This window comes from Microtus pennsylvanicus, chromosome X, assembly GCF_037038515.1.
Source record: "Microtus pennsylvanicus isolate mMicPen1 chromosome X, mMicPen1.hap1, whole genome shotgun sequence".
Classification (NCBI taxonomy): domain Eukaryota; kingdom Metazoa; phylum Chordata; class Mammalia; order Rodentia; family Cricetidae; genus Microtus; species Microtus pennsylvanicus.
The window spans coordinates 100,076,101-100,093,479 of record NC_134601.1 but is presented as its reverse complement, the minus strand read 5'-3'; the positions used below and the strand labels follow the sequence as shown (position 1 = coordinate 100,093,479).

At 44.1% G+C, this 17,379-nt stretch overlaps 1 protein-coding gene across 1 annotated transcript; it reads right to left on the bottom strand.

The window, feature by feature from the left end:
* Positions 1-3,304: 3,304 nt before the first annotated feature.
* LOC142840436 (melanoma-associated antigen B4-like) lies at positions 3,305-4,362 on the bottom strand. The gene has a single exon (XM_075956958.1). The coding sequence runs from the start codon at positions 4,316-4,318 to the stop codon at positions 3,305-3,307; it is 1,014 nt and encodes a 337-aa protein (XP_075813073.1). The 5' UTR covers positions 4,319-4,362.
* Positions 4,363-17,379: the final 13,017 nt, after the last annotated feature.

Here is a 17,379-nt window from a genome sequence, read left to right as displayed (position 1 = left end):
ATTGGAACGTCTTCCAAGAGATACAGGTGTGATGCAAATCGGCGTGAACACTCAGGACTCATGGACGAGGACCGCGAGTGGAGTGTTATAGCCTAGCTGGATTCTGGTGACCCAGAACCCAGAGAGGCCAGGGCCATTCAGAATGGCAGTTAACTGACCAAAGAAGAGAAAAAGAAAAGAGAAAAAATGAAAAAAGACAAAGAAAATGAGGGACCCTGGTCAAATGCACTGCACGGGAAGTGTGTAGTGCTAATGCGGGTGGACCGACCCCCAGGACTGATCCAAACACGACTCTGGTAAAGGAAAGCAACCATAGCAGAACAAGAGCAACCTTAGCAGAACGGGAAGACACTCACCAATTGAAGCCATCTGGAAAGCTGGTGGTGGGAGTAAAAAAAGAACCTGGTTCAGGATATTCGAGTCACAGCACCAAGTTTATGATTTTTTAAAAATCCCAGAGTGCCCCTGGTGGGCTCTCAGAGCAGCCTCTAGCCTCAGCGGATCCCCAGAAGGTGGGCAGGTGTGAACAAGCAACTGGTAAAAGGCACACAGACACAGAAAATAGGCATAAGCTGAACATTTATTATTTAGAGGAGAGAGAGAGAGAGAGAGAGAGAGAGAGAGAGAGAGAGAGAGAGAGAGAGAGAGAGACATGTGCACACGCCAAGGCAGAAAAGCAAGAAAGATTCAAGATGGTGGGGCAGGGGTCAGAGGTCACTGGGAATGGTTGTGGCTTGTCCCTTAAAGGGACCAGAGACAAAAGAATAACACCATCCACCCCGCAATGCGTCCATCTCCACCATAAACTACCTGAACCTTCCTCCTCCTCTCCCCCATTTTACATGTCCTGCCCCAGGTTGCATGAAAGTCTTTTTCTATTTACAGCTTAATTCTCAGCTTTTACATACACTTCTCTACTTTCAGGAACCCCACCACCATGGGGTTGGGGGGTCTAATAAAGGACACAAGGGCACAACATTTGTCTAGCAAGTTTCAACTGGGTAGAATGAAGCTCAAGCTCCTGCCCCGTATGCACCCAAGTCTGCCAGCTACACACATAACCCTCCCTTGCCTCAGTCCTTTAAGTGGAAGTCTAGATTTACTACACAGTTTGACAGCTTTGTCCTGGATCTCAGGGTGCTGTGTCCCACTCTTTTCCACAGCCAAGTAATGCCTCAGGTTCACGTCCAGTCTCCATAGGAAGCCACACCTTTCTGAGTCTCAGAGGAGATGATCTGGGCAAACTTCCTCTCATGGTACTCAAGGTTTGAGTTTCTTGGGCCTGATAGCAGGGTGAGGGTTCTGAGCCCATACTTTCTCTTAGGAGAAAATTCCTCTCAATCCACAGAGGCCCTCTCAGCTTGATTTAGGCTTTGAACAGGAAATCTACCTTGCAGACCTGGGGTCCTGTCCCTTAAAGCCGATTAGGGTGCTTGCAGTAAACCTGAAGGCAGAGATGAGATGCACCAAAAACACTGCCTGCTGGCTCTGGGGTTCCTGGCATCTTCTCTTCTACCGATTTTGGACCATTTGCATCAATTCACTCACCTCAGTACCCAAAGTGGAAGTCTCATCATGCCTCAGTTAGGATCTGTTTCCCATCCCTCAACTTTCAAGCCAGAAGAAGCATGGCTGAGGGTTTTGAGGTAGCTCTCTTCATGGAAATATGTGTCCAGTAGAACAAGTTTTACAACACTATGCAATTTATTAGGCATATTTTAAGTAACTATCACTCTCTGAACAAAATACTTATGATTAAAGCAATGACTGTCAATCCAAACAGCAAAAGCTTTTGCAATGGGAAAACATTTTTTAAAATTAAAATTTAAGATTAGGTTTTAAATGTTGATCTAGTAAAATAATAATAAGAACATATCAGCCGGGCGGTGGTGGTGCACGCCTTTAATCCCAGCACTCGGGAGGCAGAGGCAGATCTCTGGGAGTTTGAGGCCAGCCTGGACTACAAGAGCTAGTTCCAGGACAGGCACCAAAGCTACAGAGAAACCCTGTCTCAGAAAACAAACAAAACAAAACAAAACAAAAAAGCAACAACAACAAAAAAACCCCACATCAACACTTAATAAAATATTGTTAATTGGGCAGTGGTTGTGAATACCTTTAATCACTGCACTTGATCACAAGTGGATCTCCGTGAGTCTAAGCCTAACTTAGTCTACAGAGAAAGTTTCAAGACGGCCAGGGTACACAGGGAAATGGTGTATCAAAAATAAAACAGAAAAAAAAAACAAAAAAAGAAAAGAAATATTGTTGTAGAAAATCAAACATCATATCCCAGGGTATTGAATCAACATTTAAATTTTTTAAACTACATATAATTTTAAATTAGTACAAATATATTCATAAACAATCATTTACATCAAACTTTAATCTTAACACTATGATTGCTTTTCCAAAGTTCAGAAAACAAATTTAATGAAGTGATTTTAATATAAAGCACAGGTGGTTATATCTAAAACCCAGTAGACTTATGGTATATTAGATAACACTTATAAACTTATAATCTAATAATTTTTATCCTTATTTTTCTTAACATTTTGCCTAAAAGATTCTACAGAAAGTACTGTATGCCAGGTCATGAACAAGAAGGAAAAACAAGACCTTTTATAGCCCTAAAGATAACTAGTAATGAATATAGAAAAATATTTTCTGTTGAACAAGACATCACTCTATATATTGTCTCTTTAGGAAGTAGAGATCTTATTCCATTCTGTCCAATAATGAGCTTCTTAGAGAAAATATCATTGCATATCCCAGACCTCCTGCTTCTTTTAGCAAACATTTCCAATACACAGGTTGATAACTTTGCAAGAGTAGATATTCAGTGCGTGTTTGGTTAAATCATGAACCTTTAAAACAAGAGATCTGATTCTCTTCTAATTTCTCACACATATTTTAATATCAGAAACAAAAGTCAGTATACATCCCTGACATCAATGCTAAGAAAACAAGGAATAAAAGAAAATATTCACTGAAAAGCATAACACTTTTGAATGATTTTCTTTCATATTGTACAATATTTTCTTAATGTAAATCCATAGTATCTTATGAACATCATCAAATCCTTAGAACATTTCAAGTTGTAAACTCTATTTCAAATCAATCCAAAAAATTTGAGCTCCCAACTTGCTAAACAGCAGTGAAGGAACGGGCTACAAAATTTATCTGTGTACATTCTAACCCCAAATCAAAACTTTGCTAAAAATCCCCCAAAAGATTATCAACAGCTTATTTGCAAAAATATGAACAGAACTTTTCAACAATAGATCACAGGCTACCTTATACCTCACTTGTGAGTAGGATGACTTAACTTGGTCTTAGTACGTCCCTTGGCCTTGCCTTTAGTGCCAGACTTGGCTGCAGCTGCAGCTTGGGCTTTCTCTTCCTCTTCAATCAAAGCCTGCTCGTAATGAGATAAGCAAACCCCAGGCAAGGCTTCACTGATCTTGGCTAAAAATTCCATCACCTTTATCTGGCATGTTTCAGCATAGGCTCTCCGGCCCCACAGGAACTGATAGGAGGGAGGATCACTGTTAGGAACCTGACGGTAAACTAGGTATTCTTCCCGCACTAGCTGCTCAGTGATAAGCTTTCTGATATCCCCAAAGAAGACGTGCATGATCCCATCATAGACTCCTAATGCATTCAGGAAATACCAGACATCCTCCTCGGCAGCACAATAGTTATTTAGGTAGATCACACTGAGGAGAGCAATCAGAATGCCCCTGGTAGGAACACCTAGCTCATTGCTCCTACTTCCATCATCCTCGAAATCTAACTTGCTCACAAGCTCATATGCTTGACCATGTGGCAGGATTTCTTTCAGCTCAAGGCCAAACACCACATCCAATCGATAGGAGGCTTTCTTGAGGATCTCGGTGAAGTGTTCCTTGAACCTTTTGTTGATAACTTTGAGCATCTCTCCCCTCTTCAGGGGCTGCTGCACTTTGTATTTGTAGAGCATGTACTCCATCAGCATTCCCGTCTTCCTTGTCATAACATCCATCTGCATGCTTCTAGTGGAGAGTAGAGCCCCGGGGGGACGCTCATTTCCATCCCCTTGGCCCTGGTCACCATTATCAGACCTTCCATGGGTCACTCCCTGGCTAGCAGTGCTGCTGGGTGCTGAGCTTTCAGACTGCTGTGGGAAGTCAGCAGTAGAAGTGCTTGGCTTAGCATCTCCTGAAGCTTGATCAGAGCCATCACGTGACTGTGCTTTCTCTGCCTCCTTTGCTTGAGCATCCTTGAGCGCCCGCCGTTTCTCACGAGCACGCGCCTTACTCTTCTGTCCCCTTGGCATGATGGCTGGCGTCAGGGACAGCAGGACAGAGTCTTGGCAGTAGAATAGGGAACTGAGATACCTGAATCAGGAAAATAGCGTGCTATGAGCACTTTGAGCATGTTGAGAACACCCAGGCTTTCAGCAATTGTTTCCCCTCCTTGTCTCACACATCATAATGACATCAGTGTTCTAAGTACTCCTTGTATTCCTCACATCTGGTCACCTTATATATACTGTGAGGTAAAGGATGGCTGCCTTTCTCTGGTGTTTGAACACACTCAATTCTACTCACATCTAGTACTAGGCTGCTGTAATGTTTCACAGAATCCAGGAGTAAGGAAGCCCAAAGGAGACTTGAACTTGAATGACAACACCAATTCACATAACATGAATGGTGAAGTCTCACATGGCCATACCCCTAGATGAAGTAGTGTAGACAGAGGCTGTTACAAGAGGGAGATTCAGTCTTCTGCAGGCATAATCGCACAGTCCTAAAACCATACACATGTAAGCAAAAATAAATGGGCATATGAGGCTGTATTTAAGTGTTCATATAATAAATGCATGTGTTTATATTATTTATTACTTAAATTATTGATATTATTGTTACATAAAAAATATATAAAATACATATATGTATTTATATATTGTCACATATATCACAATGATAATTATAAAATGGGCTGTCGATTTGAGTCCACATGGCAGGAATGGGTGGGGATAGAGGGAGATGATAGGAAATGATATAAATACAGTGCACACAAATTAAATAATAAGTTAAAAGCAAAAATAGTCATAGCACTCAGGAATTACCAGCACAAGTACTTTCAGAAGTTAAAAGTTATCCTGGTCTACATTGTGAATTCTGGGGAAATCAGAGCTATATAAAATAAACTGAATTTTCAATAAAGAAAAAGACCAAAACGCATGATGCACAATGAGAGAAAACACAGATAGAAGAGAAAGTGGGAAGTACTCTATAGCAAATGAGCACAGGATTCCACTTCCTACGTATAACCACAGAAGCATAGACATTAAGGGCATCATTGAATAAATGGGACCTCCTGAGACTGAGAAGCTTCTGTAAAGCAAAGGACACTGTCACTAAGACAAAAAGACAACCCACTGACTGGGAGAAGATCTTCACCAACCCCGCAACTGACAAAGGTCTGATCTCTCCAAAATATACAAAGAACTCAAGAAACTGGACTGTAAAATGCTAATCAACCCAATTATAAAATGGGGCACTGAGCTGAACAGAGAATTCTCAACAGAAGAAGTTTCAATGGCCAAACGACACTTAAGATCATGCTCAACTTCCTTATCGATCAGGGAAATGCATATCAAGACAACTTTAAGATACCATCTTACACCTGTCAGAATGGCTAAAATAAAAAACACCAATGATAGCCTTTGCTGGAGAGGTTGTGGAGGAAGGGGGACACTCATTCATTGCTGGTGGGAATGCAAACTTGTGCAACCACTTTGGAAAGCAGTGTGGCTTGTTCTCAGGAAATTCGGGATCAACCTACCCCTGGACCCAGCAATACCACTCTTGGGAATATACCCAAGAGATGCCCTATCATACAACAAAAGTATATGCTCAACTATGTTCATAGCAGCATTGTTTGTAATAGCCAGAACCTGGAAACAACCTAGATGCCCTTCAATGGAAGAATGCATGAAGAAAGTATGGAATATATACATATTAGAGTACTACTCAGCATTAAAAAGCAAGGACTTCTTGAATTTTGCATGCAAATGGTTGGAAATAGAAAACACTATCCTGAGTGAGGTAAGCCAGACCCAAAAAGAGGAACATGGGATGTACTCACTCATATTTGGTTTCTAGCCATAAGTAAAGGACATTGAGCCTATAATTCGTGATCCTAGAGAAGCTAAATAAGAAGGTGAACCCAAAGAAAAACATATAGGCATCCCCCTGAATATTAATCTTCATCAGGCAATGAAAGAAGACAGAGACAGAGACCCACATTGGAGCACCGGACTGAAATCTCAAGGTCCAAATCAGGAACAGAAGGAGAGAGCACGAGCAAGGAACTCAGGACCGCGAGGGGTGCACCCACACACTGAGACAATGGGGGTGTTCTATCGGGAACTCACCAAGGCCAGCTGGCCTTGGTCTGAAAAAGCATGGGATAATCTGGACTCGCTGAACACAGCGGACAATCAGGACTACTGAGAACTCAATGGGTTTTGATCCTACTGCACGTACTGGCTTTGTGGGAGCCTAGGCAGTTTGGATGCTCACCTTACTAGACCTGGATGGATGTGGGTTGTCCTTGGACTTCCCACAGGGCAGGGAATCCTGATTGTTCTTTGGGCTGACGAGGGAGGGGGACTTGATTGGGGTAGGGGGAGGGAAATGGGAGACGGTGGAGGGGAGGAGGCAGAAATCTTTAATAAATAAATAAAAATTTAAAAAAAGATGTGATGGAAATGCTGAAAGTCACAAGGCTGACCTTTGCCCTCTTGTGCTGACAATGCCCTGGGAACAGAGCCTGTGGCTAGTTACGACAGGTGTACATGTCCAAGTCACACTATAGCACCTGACTTTCAGTGGCCCCATTATTTTGAAAGAGATTCCTTCACCTCCATATATCTTCACTGATGTTAGGTACTGGAGACCAAGGCTGTCCCTTCTCAGAGGAGCACAGAGGGCTGTCACACTTCCAGCTCCTCATTCAGGACATTTTAAATATCGCTGTGCTATTTGTTAGTTTTCTGTTTTTATTCAGTCAGGATATGAGTATCCTGCTCAGACATTTGAAGCTGACCCTTTTTCTTTGTCCGCACTCATTTCACGTAGTCATGGGAACTGCTGTAAAGGTATCATACTCTTCCCCGCTTCCCTCAACCACTGCTGTATTTCCTCTCTTTCTCTTCTGCTCATCCTGGTCAATTTTCCATTATCCTCTTACTTCTCCCTAAGAGTAAAGGAGAGTATTGGCAGGAGGCTTTAACACTTCCATATTATTTATTTTTATTTAATAACGTCTGCTTTAGCCCTCTTTGCCACGTTACCTAGGTCTTCACGAATGCTAAGCAAACACTATAAACCAGCTGTGCTGTCTATCCTTGCATTTCTTATCTTTTCCTTCTTTTTTTAAAGACAGGGTTTCTCTGTGTAATAGCCCTAGTAGTCCTGGAACCTGGAACATGCGTTGGAGAAACAGGTTGACTTCAAACTCACAGAGCCTCTGCCTCCCACTACCTCCCTGCCGTCACTGCTGGGCTCCATTTCTGATTCTTAAGAGTAGTTTTGGGCAACATAAAAGGGACCTAGTTCTCTCTGAGTTCGAGGTCAGCCTGCTCTACAAGAGCTAGTTCCAGGGCAGCTAGGACTGATAACCAGAGAAACCTTGTCTGCAAAGAACCAAAAAAAAAGGCCTCCAGATAGCTGGGAGGTGGCTGTGCAATTTTTGGTCCCTCCCAGCTGTCTGGAGGCAGAGGCACATGGATCTCTGTGTGTTCTAGTCCTGCCTGAACAACAGAGTGAGTTCTAGGAGAGGCTTCAAAGCTATAAAATGAAAAAAAAAAACAAACCTCTAGTTATCTCTGGTATAGTGTTCCTTATGACTTTCATACACTAGGCATGATTGCCCAGGTTAGGATTCCTATGACTTCCAGGGGATGTGCTTGCTGACCCATGTTAAGCTTTTCCCTGAGTCCCACAGGATGGGTATGCCTAGCATCGTTAGAAGTTCCTCCAACTCTCAAGGGATGGGAGTGGCTACTTGATGTAGGATTTCTTCTGATTCCCACAGGATGGGAGTGGCTACTGGAATTAAGTTTTTCTCTGACTCCCACGGGATGGGAGTGGCTACTAGAGTTAGACTTTTCTATGACTCCCACTGGATGAGAGAAGATACCAGGTTTAGGCTTTTTTCTGACTCCCACAGGATGGGAGTGGCTACTAGAGATAGACTTTCCTCTGATACCCACGGTATGGGAGTGACTACCAGAGTTAGGCTTTTTTATGACCCCCCACAGGATGGGAGTGGCTACCAGAGTTAGGCTTTTCTCCGACTCCCACGGAATGGGAGTGGCTAACCAAAGCCTCTGGGTATCTTCTGCACATGGCACTTCCCGTGACCACTCAGGGATGGGCGTTGCTATCTTAATCCTCAATGTATCCCTTCTTTTGGCTCCTTGAGACCTCCTAGGAGCCTATGTTGGGCATGACCAACCCCGTGCCTTTTGCGTGTTTTTCAGAGACATGGGTTTTAAGTGCCCCTCAGGCATTTAAGAATAAGTAGAGAGCCAAGTGGTGATGTCCCAAGCCTTTAGTCCTAGCACTTCGGTAGCAGGGGCAGGCGGATCTCTGTGTGTTAGAGGCCAGCCTGGTCTACAAGAGCTAGTTCCGGGACAGCCTCCAAAGCTACAGAGAATCCCTGTCTCTAAGGGGAAAAACACAGTAAGTACAGAGATCTCAGGAGTTCGTTCTTCATTCCACTGAACATTTACCTATTTTGCTGGTGATGAAAGCAGATCTACTTTCTTTGCTTCTGTACTCTGCCAAGGGGCACTTTAGAGCCCAGGGCCAGAACAGGTCATGGTGGACTAGAATTCAGTTCAAGGTTCTTGATTATCATTTAGAAGTCAACGGCTGGCTTCAATTGTGATATAAGAAGCCACCATTTTCAGAATCAGAGTTACCTTCTACGAGCGGGGGTTCCCGTTTCCTCTCAGAAACATACAAAGCTACAAGATGCCTCATATTTTCCCAGGGCAAGCCTGAGTGAGAGCTAGCACAGATCCTGTGATTATTCCAGACACATTCCCCCTTGGTACATATTCAGGGTCCTTACCTTGACTGCAGACCTCTCTGAGGACCGCTGGCTAGCAATGGGGCCTGAGCAGCAGAGCTGGCTTCCTTGCCAGGGGCACTAAGACCCAACTCCTCCCCCCCCCTCACAGGAAGAGAGGGTAAACCATATCCGGCCAGGGTGGACTCTGAATAATGATAGCAGGGCCAGGTTGCTATGGAAACGGACTGCTGTGGAAAAAATTTTGTGGAGAGTCTGGTTTCCTTACTGTACTTCCCAAAGACACTAATCCTTCCCACTGCCTACACATTTCTTGGGCTATTATGTGCAGAGCTTAAAACATGAACCTCTGAAACCCCACTTAACTCAAGTATCATCCACCTCACCGTGTTTCCATCTCTGCAATACACTACCTGAATCTGCCTCCTCCTCTCCCCCATTTTGCATGTCCAGCCCCTGGTTGCACGCAAATCTCCTGTTTATAACTTAATTCTCAGCCTTCAGCCACACTCCTCCGCTGTCCTGGAACTCCACCCTACCCCTACCACCATGGTGTTGGGTGGTGGGGGTAACAAAGGACACAAGGGCACAACTTCTGTCTAGCAAGTCTTAGCTAGGTAGAGTGAAGCTCGAGCTCCTGCCCCATCCGTATGCACCCAAGTCTGCCAGCTACACACATAACCCTCCCTTGCCTCAGTCCTTTAAGTGGAAGTCTAGATTTACTACACAGGTTGACAGCTTTGTCCTGGATCTCAGGGTGCTGTGTCCCACTCTTTTCCACAGCCAAGTAATGCCTCAGGTTCATGTCCAGTCTCCATAGGAAGCCACACCTTTCTGAGTCTCAGAGGAGACGATCTGGGCAAACTCTCACATGGTTCTCAAGGCTTATGTTTCTTGGTCCTGACAGCAGGGTTCTGAGCCCATACTTTCTCTTAGGAGAAAATTCCTCTCAATCCACAGAGGCCCTCTAAGCTTGATTTAGGCTTTGAACAGGAAATCTACCTTGTAGACCTGGGGTCTTGTCCTTTAAAGCCTATTAGAGTGCTTGCAGTGACCCTGAAGGCAGAGATGAGATGCACCAAAAACACTGCCTGCTGGCTCAACCACATGTCTTCTGGGGTTCCTGGCATCTTCTCTTCTACCGATTTTGGACCATTTGCATCAATTCACTCACCTCAGTACCCAAAGTGGAAGTCTCATCATGCCCCAGTTAGGATCTGTTTCCCATCCCTCAACTTTCCAACCAGAAGCATGGCTAAGGGTTTTGTGGAAGCTCTATTTGTGTAACTGGTTTTCTTGGCTCTTCTCATCTTTGTACTGGTCAAAGCCAAGCCTCCTGACTCTTAAAGGTCATGGTTCACTCCCAACATCCTTGAGTAGAAAAATGAGGGTTAGCTCATCCTCACAGCTCTGCCAAGCCTAACAACTGCCATTACATAAAGTCTTTTGCTTAAGGTATATACTTTTGTTTAGTTTTACTATTAATTAAACAATTGTATTCATTTTATTCCTCATATTATTGTGTGTTCAGTATTTGCATACATAGGCATATAGATTTCAAGGCACTCAGGTAGTGGGAAGAGGACAGTTCTTGAGATTAGGGACTCTTCTTCCCCTCTAGCACCCAGGAATTGAACACATGCAATCAGTCTTGTGAATTAAGTGCCTTTAGCAGCTGAGCCATCATGTAAGTCCTATTTTTAAAATATATTTTGTTTCCTCCGTCATAGTTAAAATAACTTCCTTCTCTTTTAAGAAACATAAATCCATTTAACCTCTATAGCATGTTATCTGCTCATATTGGTTTTTTTCTCATTCAAATATGCCAAGTCTAATTTTCTATAGTGCACATTAGGGTAGTGACATTTGTAGCCAGTGAGAGCCCTTAGATGTGGATCCAAATTTATAAAGGTCCATTTTCAGAGGTTCCCTGAGCTCGGTGAAGTCCAAATGCAGGTAATCATAAACTAATGTGTTGTTTCTAGAGGATAGTCTACCTACTCTCTCTCACTCATATTAAATGTTTTGAGTAGTGCGGCGCCAGCATGGCAACTCTTGTTCTTCTGAGTGAGGGACGTCGGGATTAACAGCAACACAACTTCAGGTTCTGCAGACAAACCTTTTTATTCCACTTTCTCACAAGTATATATAGCCCTCAGCAGAGGAGGCCAAATCAGCAATCGCAGGAAGCTCATCACCATAACTCAATGGCTTAGGGGTAAACACCCTTAGAAACATTGCTGAAAACAACAGATTGTTCCTGTTTTCAACCAACCTCAAGAGTGCAAAACAGATCAAGTGGGGGTGCGAAGGCCTGTCCTATAGGGACCCAACAATTCCCCCCTTTTTATTTTAAAAGCATGAGAGCCCCTGTCTTAGGACTCTCCCACATAGAGACTCTTACCCATCTAGGGAGGCCTTAATCCCTGTCTTAGGTGAGCTCTCTATACTAGGACAGTTGCCCATCGTAGGGATCCCTCATGACTTCTGCAGCCAGACTTGGGGCACTTCCTGATTACCGGAAGACAACCTGAGCAACACTTGTCAAGTGACAGTGTGCTCTGTGGGATTGCCACATAGAGCAGCAGAGAATTCAAAAACAGATAATCCCAATAGCAATATCAGTACAAGTGAGAGCATTCCAGACATTTGCTGGACCCAGCCCCCAAGCTGGGCCATGGCATTCTACTGACTGGATACAGACACAGCAGGGACCCATGTGCTATTAATGCTAACAATATGATAAGCTGTCTACAGTGTGAAATTCAAAAAGGAGGAATTCTAAGGGCCATCCAAACATGCATTCAACTGTTTAACCACATCAGAAGCATTTATAACATCAGCAGGTGTAACGTACAAGACACTTGTTGCAGGAGTCAAAGGGAATCTACCTGTCCTTGTAAAAGCACAGTTTGTTGATGTTGTAATAGGAGCGGTGGGGCTGCATCCCCAGCACCTCGGCCGCCTGCTAGCTTATGCCCCGAAATAACAACACACAAACTGTATTCATTTAAACACTGCTTGGCCCATTTCTATCTAGCCTCTTCTAGGCTAATTCTTACATATTAATTTAGCCCATTTCTAATCATCTGTTTAGCACCGCTAGGTGTGCTTACAGGGACGATTCTAGCCTATGTCCATCCTGGGTGAAAGCTTCATCATGTGTGCCTCAGAGAGCAGAGCTCTCACGTCCGCCCGGGAGCATGGTTTCTCTGAGCTCACTTCCTCTTCCTCCAAGCATTCTGTTCTGCTTACTCCTCCCACCTATGTTTTAACCTATCAGGGCCAAGCAGTTTCTTTATTGCTTAACGAATGAAATCAACAGATTGATATATGACACTCCCACATCACTTCCCCTTTTTCTGTTTAAACAAAAAAGGAAGGCTTTAACATAGCAAAATTACATATAACAAAACAGTTATCAAGCAAGAATTACAGTTACAATATTTATATCTATTTTATCTTTTATCATAACAATGGAAAACTATAACTATCTATCTATTCTTCAACTCCACCAAAGACTCCAGAAGAATACAATATTACCTAAGCAAACAAAAAGTAAGCAACTTTTAAGACTCTAGAAATGACAGAGACATCTCACTGCCTGTACAGTTACCCAAAGTTCCTCTGTACTGTTGGGGCATCCATCTTTGGCCTACAGGCCCATAGTTTCCAGCAGACATTTGCACAAAGCAGGAAATTTCAAAGGCAGTCACTATCTGCTTGTCCTGAAGAATGTCTTGCAGACTCTTTCATGAATCAGGAACCCTGAAAGATCATCTCACCTTTAGGCAAGTTCAGTAGTCCTCTCTCTGCGGGTTCTTTGTGTCCAGTTTATGCAATAGTCCAGGCAAGAACAGTTTCTTGCCCAAATGGCTATCAAACTCCATAAGGATCCTTTTGATGCCCTTTCCCTCCCCCTTCTCCCACCCCTCTCCCCCTCCCCCAAACTCCTCTCCCCCTCCCTCTCCAGTCCATAGAGCAGTCAGGTTTCCCTGCCCTGTGGAAAGACAAAGGTCCGTACCACTCCGTCCATGTCTAGGAAGGTGAACAACCAGACTGGCTAGGCTCCCACAAAGCCAGAGCATGAAGTAGGGTCAAAGCCCCATGCCAATGTCCTTGGCTTCTCATCAGCCCTCATTGTTCGCCATGTTCAGAGAGTCCGGTTTTATCCCATGCTTTTTCAGTCACAGTCCAGCTGGCCTTGGTGAGCTTCCACTAGATCAGCCCCCTTGTCTCAGTGGGTGGATGCACCCCTCGTGGTCCTGACTTCCTTGCTCATCTTCTCCCTCCTTCCGCTCCTCATTGGGACCTTGGGAGCTCAGACCAGTGCTCCAGTGTGGGTCCCTGTCTCCATCTCCATCCATCACCAGATGAAGGTTCTATGGTGGTATGCAAGATATTCGTCAGTATTGCTATATGATAGGGTCATTTCAGGTTGCCTATCCTCAGCTGCCCAAGGGACTAACAGGGGACATCACCATGGGTTCCTGGGAGCCCCTCTAGGGTCAAGTCTCTTGCCAACCCTAAAGTGGCTCCCTTAACTAAGAATTGTGGTTCCTTGCTCCCCTGTCCAACCTTCCTTTATCCCAATCCTCCTGTTTCCCCAAGTCCCCCCTCCTTCCCTTCTAACTTTTCTCTCCCCATCTTCCCTTACCCCTATCCCACCCCACCCCCAAGATCCCAATTTTCTCCCCGGCAATTTTGTCTACTTCCCATAGCCAAGAGGATAGCTATATGTTTTTTCTTGGGTTCACCTGCATATATTTTTAACACACTGTAAAGCATTTAGAAATTTTCTTTGTCTTTGAATCTCTCTTTACTGTATATCTCTCTTTTTCTGACCACATGAGTCTTTAATGTACCAAGCAATATCAGTAGGACTAAAGCCGTGGCTTTGCCAACTAGATCCAGTCCATTCCTTAGCTTTCCAGCCTCATGGCTGAGGTACTGGCTGTAGCCATGTTTATAGCCACAACTATGGCATTTCAAGGTCCCTGCCAGCAAGCGAGCTTCAGCAGCCTGTGCTTGCAAACCGCACGAACCACCTGCGTAAAAGAGTCAGAGTTTTCCCTGGCAGGACAGCCCAGAAAGCTGGTATTTTTAAATGGTGCAGCTTTTTTTCCTGCTATGGCTGAAAACCGAAAAGCATGCGTTCAGCTTTTTGTCAACACCGTTTAAATGTTTCGTGGCAGGACCTCTTAAAAGAGCTGCAAGCTTTGCAGCTAAAGCTGAGTCAGGAATCCTCTCTTAGATGAGAGCACTTGCTTGCCTCTAACAAGCAGAGCAAACCAGATAAATCGCTGCTATCAAGAAAACATGCTTTACTCTTTCCTAAGCTTTTTCAGGCTTTCGGTGGATACAGTTGGCCACACGTCTGGGCACCATTCTGTTGTAATAGGAGTGGCGGGGCTGTGTCCCCAGCACCCCGGCCGCCTGCTAGCTTATGCCCTAAATAACAACACACAAACTGTATTCATTTAAATATTGCTTGGCCCATTTCTATCTAGCCTCTTCTAGGCTAGTTCTTACATATTAATTTAGCCCATTTCTAATCATCTGTTTAGCACAGCTAGGTGCGCTTACCAGAAAGATTCTAGCCTATGTCCATCCTGGGTCGGAGCTTCATCGCGTGTGCCTCAGAGAGCAGAGCTCTCACGTCCGCCCAGGAGAGGGGAGCATGGCGTCTCTGAGCTCACTTCCTCTTCCTTCCAGCATTCTGTTCTGCTTACTCCTCCCACCTATGTTTTAACCTATCAGGGCCAAGCAGTTTCTTTATTGCTTAACGAATGAAATCAACAGATTGATATATGACACTCCCACATCATGTCGATTTAAATTTAAAAGTCCAAGTCCAATATGAGAGTCCAGAGCACTCTGTGACTGTAGGGACTCACTAACCCTTCCAGACAGCTGATCCACAGTCTCTGTAGTCACAGCTGCCTGTAAAATGGCAACTTCAGCAACTGTAGCCACAGTGTCAGTGCCAGCAATAGCAGCAAGAATTGCAGTTGTTCTCCTGCTGTTGATAAAGGGTGATCTCCTGATGTTCTTGAGACACCAGCACCGGCAGAGGAATCATAGCAGACACTCAAACGATCAAAGCTCCATCAGAACTGTCCCAGCAATTACTCAGCTTGCAGATCCTGAAAGAACAATTAAGAATATCGCCCCCCAAAGTGCCATTCCACAATACAAAGAAAAAATGGGGGCAGGAACGCAAGCAGAGGATCAAATAGTCATTGTGTCCAGCAATATAACAAATCAGGCTCTTGAGTGAAACATTCTCTCCACATAACTGTGGGGTGGAGATTAAAATTTCTATCAGCATCCCAACACCAAGGAGCAGGTTTGGGACCATAGGTATTATGCAATACTAACAGGCATTAAAAGTGGGGGGTTTCACACCAGACTCCCCATCACTCATAATTCTGTTGTTGTTACCAGAGTCATCACCTGAAGTAGAAGGAGCATCGCGGTCTTCATCCTGGGCCTTACACACCACTCTGGCACCCAAATTGGTTTATCAACTCCTGGAGGAAAAACACATACAGCCCCCTTCACCTTTGCTAACAAGGGGGTTCATTTTCCTGTTTGCAGATCTTTCCAACGAACCCATACTAGGCTCTGAGTCCTAACTTGTGTATGGTGCTCCATAGGTGAGCGCCCTTCAGCATCCACAGTCAAAAAAATTAAAATAAAGAGAATGGTGGTTAATTGAGTTGCTGGGGAGAATATGAACTCCCCCCTTTTTAATTTTTGAAACTCTTGCTTGAGGGTCTGATTGGCTCTTTCCACGATTGCTTGGCCCATTGGATTATATGGGATGCCTGTTTTATGGGAAATTTCATAGAATGAACAAAAGGATGAAAATTTTTTGCTGATATATGCTGGGCCATTATCTGTCTTAATAACCTCAGGTTTGCCCATATAGGCAAAAGCAGAAAGGCAGTGTGCAATGGAATCTTTTGCTCATTCTCCTGAATGCAAGGATGCGAAAATTACTCCTGAAAATGTGTTGACTGATACATGGACAAACTTAAGTTTTCCTGCAGCAGGCAGGTGTGTAACATCCATCTGCCATAACTGATTTGGTCGTCATCCTCATGGGTTAACTCCTAAATTGGGGCTGCTTAGGAAAGGAGCACACTGAGGACAAGGTGATATAATGGCTTGTGCTACTTCTCGCATGCAATGAGTATGATGTCGAAGAGAGAGCGCATTAAGATGAAATTTATCATGTATTTCTTGGGCGCGGTCAGAAGTAAAGCAAACACGTGTATTTTTATCAGCTAAATCATTACTTGCTGACAATGGCCCAGGCAGCTGGGTATGACTGCGGATATGTCCGACAAAGGCTCAGTTTGCTGCCAAATCAAATGCTGAACACAACTGAGCAAATGATGGACCTTAGAGGTGTGTGATATATAGGCAGATGCCTCCAATGGCTTAAAGATATGGGCCATATACACACTATCAGTATACAAATTTACAAGTTCCCCAGGGAAGAGCTGGAGTGAAATGAGGCAGGCTGTTACCTCTGCAGCTTGGGCTGATACATCCCCCACAGGACGTTTCCATACTTTTCCTCCAGAAACCACTACTGCATTCCCTTTAGGGGAAGCATCTGTAAAGATAGCACAAGCTGAGGGTATGGGAGATTCGTTAATCATTCGGGGGAATATAATGGGATGATTTTTTTAATAGGACCATTAATAGATGCTGAGGATAATGAGAATCAAAACTTCTAGAGAAGAGGTGAGAAAAAGGGTCCACTCATCATGGTACTGCTGTAAATATACTAGCTGGTCTTTAGTATAAGGTGTTATAATCTTGTCAGGGTACTCCCCAAATGTCTGGGCAGCAACCTTCTTAGCTTTCCAAAGTAATTGCAATATAGCTTCATAGCATGGGGTGACTACCCTCGCTGGAGAGGCAGGCAAGTGTACCCATAAAATAGGCCCATCCTGCCAAAAGACTCCAGTAGGGGCAAAGTTGGAAGCAAGAACTACAAAATTTAATGATTGATCATAATTAATCTGTTGGAGATGGATCCTTTCAATGTTGTCCAGAAGAAGCCTTAAGGCCTGCCTGGCCACAGGCGTCAATACTCAGGGAGAAGTTGGGTCAGGATCTCCCAAGAGCATATCATACAATGGTCTTAAGTCACCTGTTTTGATTGCTAGGGAGGGGCTTATCACTGTACATCTCCCAGTAACTGCTGCCAATCATGTAAGATTTTAAGATGAGAGGTGTCAATAGTTAATTTTTTTGGTTTAATTCCATCCA

What these genes read in the sequence shown, in the direction of transcription:
- LOC142840436 (XM_075956958.1), bottom strand. Translation starts at nt 4,318, where the DNA reads ATGCCAAGGGGACAGAAGAGTAAGGCGCGTGCTCGTGAGAAACGGCGG.